Raw genomic sequence first — 5,923 nt, 5'->3', positions numbered from 1 at the left:
AGGTGTTTCCATTGTTATTCACGTCGTCTACTCTGTGTTCCCATAGACGGTCTTTTCCCAAGGCCGAAAAGAATGCAAATTCTAAAAGGGGGAACCTACAAAAAAGGTGTTAGCACTCCGACACCGAAATTAGTATTGAATTTGAGATTGAATAAATCGAAAAGTAAATAAATGTGATTGAAAAATCGTGATATGATGAATAAAGTCGAAGAAAAGCATAAGAACACGTGATAATTTGTTTGTATATTGTTTAGAGAATGCTTAGAGAGAGAGAGAGAGAGAGAGAGAGAGAGAGAGAGAGATGGTTCAGAGAGTAAAAGAGGTATGAGGGGTGTCCCCCGTATGGGGGGCTAAATCTGTATTTATAGAAAAAGTGCCCCCGTCTGCTGGGGTCTATCTCCCTTTCTCAATTCTTGCGCAAGGTGGTTTGGATCGTTGGAAGGAGTAGGTTGTCCTTATCCGCAGCTGAATGTGCTTTAATAGGAGTCTCCTTCAGTTTAGGGAGATCACTCACCTGCAAGTAATTAGGCCGATGTGGTCCAAGGTGGCTGCTGACACTTGGGTTGATGAGGTGCCATATGGAAAATAGGCAGCCACGTATGTGGGCCTTTTGGGCCGAACGATTTGACGTATGTGGGCCTTTTGGGCCGAACGATTTGACGGCTTTGATCATAGTTCGAGTTGGGAAATACCCTGGACCTCCGAGTCGGGCTATGTCCTAGGCGTCTTCCTAAGCTTCTTTAGGTTGTCTATCTTTCTTCTTTTTTAAATTGCTTGAACCTTTTTGAGCCAGCCTATTTTTATACATATCACAATTGTTTGTAAAATCAAATTAAAAATATATTTACACACGTATATATTTACATATTTACTTAAACAAATATTCAATTAATAAACTCAAAAGGGTTGATGAACTAATAAAAATATACATAATTAATATATCTTTATATGCTAATTATGTAAATATAGTAATTTTATATATATATATATGTATATTTATTTTTAATTTGGTTTGACAAACAAATAAAACTAAAATAAAATGAACCTCAAGTATTTTAGCCCACAAAATAAAAAGAGCTCAATAAACAAATAGAACTAATAGTAAACAAATGGTAATCTTAGAATTTTAAAAATCTGTTTTTTTTTTCACAAAGTAAGTTTTGTAAGGATAAAATAGACTTTTCAAACTTAAAAAAACAAAAATTGGAGTTTTTTTAAAAATAAAATTTAATACTTTAAAAAATAATTGATGTGAAATGAATATACTAAGAGTGGTAATTATAGTTAACCCACATCTTTTAACCTGGTAAGTATAATTAACCCCCAAAAACAAATTCCAACAATTCCTCAAAGCACATGATTGCGTGCCTGTACCTAAAAGTATTCATTGCATATCTGATAAGATAAGACAGGCAAACCGCAAACATCGCACACTTTTTGCAGTTTCTTGGCAACTCCATCCACCACCAATAATACCAATTAGAAGCTAAAGTGCAATAATCCAATAAGCTGATAGCAGTAAGAGAAGAGTAGAACGATGAATGATCCCCATTCGCACCAAGAGCAACTACCCACTTGCACCTGAACTCTGAATCACAGAGAGATCATTTACAGAGAGACACACCTGAAACAACCGACGACACCTTAATGGGTGTCACAGAATATTCAAACACACAACACGGGAGCAATCGAAATGGCAACAAATCACAAATCAGAGACTCTAACATTAGGTCTCTTGAATTACAATACAATTTAAGAATAAGGAAACCAACTGTTTGGAAATGGAATCCACGCATATTCCCAGATCTACCCACCTGGGATTATTTGTGTTGGGAACTTTCTTCGAACACTTCAAGCAAGCGTTGAATTCCCACTTGTTGAGGTCCATTCAATGTCTTTAAGCGCGGGTCTAAGCTCTTTGCTGCAGAATTGATTATACTCAAGAGTATCTCCGCTAGACTTCTTCACCTCCACCACCAGGAAGGACGGTGTCACGGCGAATATGTCGGCAGCTATACCCAGCTTCCCTTTCCTCCCACTCTCTTGCCCCTGCAGCCTAACGCATGAATCACTCTTCTTCACGCTGAAATTCTTTGTCTTCGCCACTTCCTCAATCTTGGAAATGACGCTACTTGCAGGCCTTGTGGTGGCGAATCTCAATTCTCCTTTTTCCACCCGCTTCTTCTCCTCAAACAGTGGAGACAGATCAAATCCTTCGGACAATGAAATGATATGAAAAGCATTCAAAGTCTTTGTTTCCTCTCCCTTTCCAAATTCCGGCTCTTCCTTAGTGCTCAAACACCTAGGCATTGATTTTTTGAACCACGGCGAGTCCATGATCTTCGCTATGCTTATCCTCGTGCTCGGATTGGGATCCAGCATCTTGGTGATCAGTTTCCGGGCTTCAGGGGAAAACCACGGCGGGCATTTGAAATCTCCCCTGTAAATCTTTCGATACATAGACATAATGTTTTCATCCTGGAAAGGCAAAAATCCCGCCAACAGCACGTAGAGAATCACGCCACAGGACCAAATATCGGCCTTCGCCCCATCATAGCCTTTTTTCCCAATCACCTCGGGTGCGACATAGGCCGGCGTCCCGCAAGTCGTGTGCAGCAAACCATCCTGGCTGACATGGTCGGAAAAGGCACTCAGCCCGAAATCCGTGACCTTGAGATTCCCCTCCTCATCGAGGAGCAGGTTCTCGGGCTTCAGATCACGATGGTAAACACCACGACTGTGGCAGAAATCAATGGCCGAGATTAGTTGCTGAAAGTAATTCCGAGCTGGTTCTTCACGCAAACGGCCCTTGGCAATTTTAGCAAACAGTTCGCCGCCACGGACAAATTCCATAGCGAAGTAGATTTTGGTCTTGCTGGCCATGACCTCGTGGAGCTCGACGATGTTGGGGTGGTGCACCATTTTCATTACGGAGATCTCCCGCTTAACTTGCTCCATCATCCCAACGCGAATCACCTTCTCCTTGCCCACCACTTTCATCGCCACGCTCTTGTTCGTCTGCAGATTCCTCGCATGGTACACCTTCGCGAACGTCCCGTGGCCCAGGATCCGCCCCAATTCATACTTTCCATGCAGCACACCGCATTTTTCTTCGGATCCCATAGCCTTAAATTTCTCAAAGAGAGTAAGATTTTACAGAGCTTCTCCTAATGCTTTAGTTAAAAAGATAAAACAGATATAAATAACGGTTATGGAGCAGGCGGCGATGATGGTTTCACCCGTCCTCGACGTGCTTCCGGTGGCAGTTACGGCCGCTGGTGAGCGGTTTCTTGGCCCTCCCGCCGCTGATTTGAGGGTTAGAAACCGGAGATCTTCTCATCTCTCTGCATTCCCTGGCTGGGATCTCTCTAATTTTGACAGCAAACAGAAACAGACAAAGAAACAACGATCTCTTTAGGGTTTGCACCACTCAAACTCCTGCCACTACACACAGGTTTCCCATCTCTCTCGCTACGACGCTCCGAGTGGTCAATATATAGCAAGATTGCGAGGGTATATTTGTCATTCCCCTCTCACCCTGCAATTCCAATCGGACGGCTGCGGAAGAAAGTATTGACACGCGTGTCGAGATCCGGGCGGGATGGAACTGACTACGTTGGAGCTACGTGAATAATTGACGAGGCCACGTCTCCGGCACGTGGGACTACGGTTTTCACTTTTCCCTTTCATTGGGGAAATTTGGAAACCGCCGTTTTCTTTGCTCCGTTTGGTTGCGAATTGCTAACATTTCTCGCTCACACACTCTCTCTCTCTCTCTCTCTAATTGAGTTGGTAAAGTTGACACTCATTTTTTTTTTTATTACTAAATATTGTAGTAATCGGTTTCCGTCAGTATATAAAAGAAATATTAGTGTCAAATAATAAAAATATATATATAAAAAGAATAAATTATAATAAATATAAAAATTCAGATGAAAAAAATATATAATTATGAGATTAGTAAAAATTATTAAAATTACTAATTCGATCAAATTTTTTAAAGAAAAGAAATAAAATAGAGAGTAAATTTTGGTATTCAAAAATTAGTACGACAGATTTACTTAACATATTTTATTCTAGTTGTTAAAATTTAAATTTCATGAATAAGTTTAATTATGAATTTAGGTCCTACTAAATGTATGTATATTTTTTTCGGGTAAAGATAAATTTCATAGATAAAAATAAAGTGAGTAAAGTACAACAGTGCTCATATGGTATGTTCTCCCTCAGCAGGCCAAGTAATACGCCACAATCTATATAGTATACTAGTACTAACAGAGCTAGACAAATTTATGCTGAGAGTCCGTAGTCTAACGTCCTCTATGATCAATCTTGCTAAGATGACCGGTGTCCTAGCAGTGTGTTTGAACCGCCTCCTATTGCGTTCCCTCCAGATGTGATACACGCATGATGCAATACTAAATTTATGTATATTTATCTCACTTAATGTGATTTGTCTCACTTTTACACTTTCATAATCGAGTTTAGTTACACTTTTAATCCCATAGGATCGAGAGTTTCAATATTTTTAATCCTCTATTTTATTAGATCTTCAAAATAGTACGAAAATTAGAAAATTTTGACACAATTAGTTCCATAATTTATGAAATTTCAAAATAATTTCAAAATTAAAAAAAAATCAACACCTTAAAGTAGATAATTAAATACATCGAATTATTTTTTATTTTAAGATTATTTTAAAAATTCTGTATAATAAAAAACTAAATATATTAAGTATTTGTCATTTTGGAACCATTTTAATAAATTCTGGTAAGGTGGTTGTAATTTATAGAGAATAAACCTTGTTCTGGTTCTTCCGTGGAGCCAAACGGAGTTTTAGGTGAGTTATTACCATTTGATGAGGGGGGAATATTCCTTCCCAATCATGGCATGGACCCACTCTGAGTTTGAAGGACTGCTGCAAGTTCGGTGTATTGGATTGAATGATATTAATTGGGAATCTCATTATAAATCCCACTACATGATACTGAGAATGTCATTTCTCCTGTCGTAATTTAGAGTTTTTTTTATTTTTAATTTTTATTAATTACAAGATCTGCACTATTAATTCAGTAACATATTTTTATTATATATTTTAACGGAACGTGTCATGTGTTTAGCACGTAACTGTTATAGCTTTTACACTTTTGATTTCATATATGACAATATTTTTATTTTTTATCTCATAACTTTTTAAAAGTAGCATTTTTGGTCGTATAACTTTTAAAAAATAGTATTTTTTTATTCCATGCACTTAATGATCACGTGGCATTTTTCTTTAAAAATCCAATGAAAATATGTCACGGGACCAAGAATGTTATTGTTTTTTTAAATTACGAAAACAAAAGTGAAAATTTCGTAAGTAATGAAATCAAAAGTAAAAAAATTTTAAGTTATGAGACGAAATGTGTCATTTTCCCGACAAGCAATGGTCTTCTCTTATTGTAATTAAGTTAATTAAACATTGATTAAGCCCATGTGCTAATCATCTAATTTTTCACTTCAACAATTAATTTTCATTAATTATTAATTTTAAATATGTATAACTAGATAACTAATCAATAACTACTATTAAAATAAATAATTACTTATTAATGACATGACATACTAAGTGAATATTTTTTTGTTTTTAGTTTTACATGACTTTAGAAAATAAGTTGGATCACATGTTTGATAAAATTATACTATGAATTATTATAATTTATAAAAATAAAATTATTATAATTTATAAAATGAAATTATTATTCTAAAAAATAATAATCAAACCCCCCAACCCATCCCACCCCACTCCACGATTGGTTTTCCCTTCCCTCACTCGCTCGCCAGACCTCGGCCCCGCCCCCTGCACCCCACCGTCGCTTCTCGTTTGGGCGAAGGCATCGCCCTCGCTGCTGGGCGATCCTCCTCCCTAGGGGTGAGGAGG

The 5,923-nt window shown here is 37.5% G+C and overlaps 1 protein-coding gene across 1 annotated transcript; it reads right to left on the bottom strand.

Moving 5' to 3' along the window:
• Positions 1,480 to 3,491, bottom strand: LOC105166360 (CBL-interacting serine/threonine-protein kinase 6). The gene has a single exon (XM_011085691.2). The coding sequence runs from the start codon at positions 3,121 to 3,123 to the stop codon at positions 1,852 to 1,854; it is 1,272 nt and encodes a 423-aa protein (XP_011083993.1). The 5' UTR covers positions 3,124 to 3,491; the 3' UTR covers positions 1,480 to 1,851.

This window comes from Sesamum indicum, linkage group LG7 (genome assembly GCF_000512975.1).
Source record: "Sesamum indicum cultivar Zhongzhi No. 13 linkage group LG7, S_indicum_v1.0, whole genome shotgun sequence".
Taxonomy (NCBI): domain Eukaryota; kingdom Viridiplantae; phylum Streptophyta; class Magnoliopsida; order Lamiales; family Pedaliaceae; genus Sesamum; species Sesamum indicum.
This window is presented reverse-complemented; position numbering and strand designations above follow the sequence as displayed.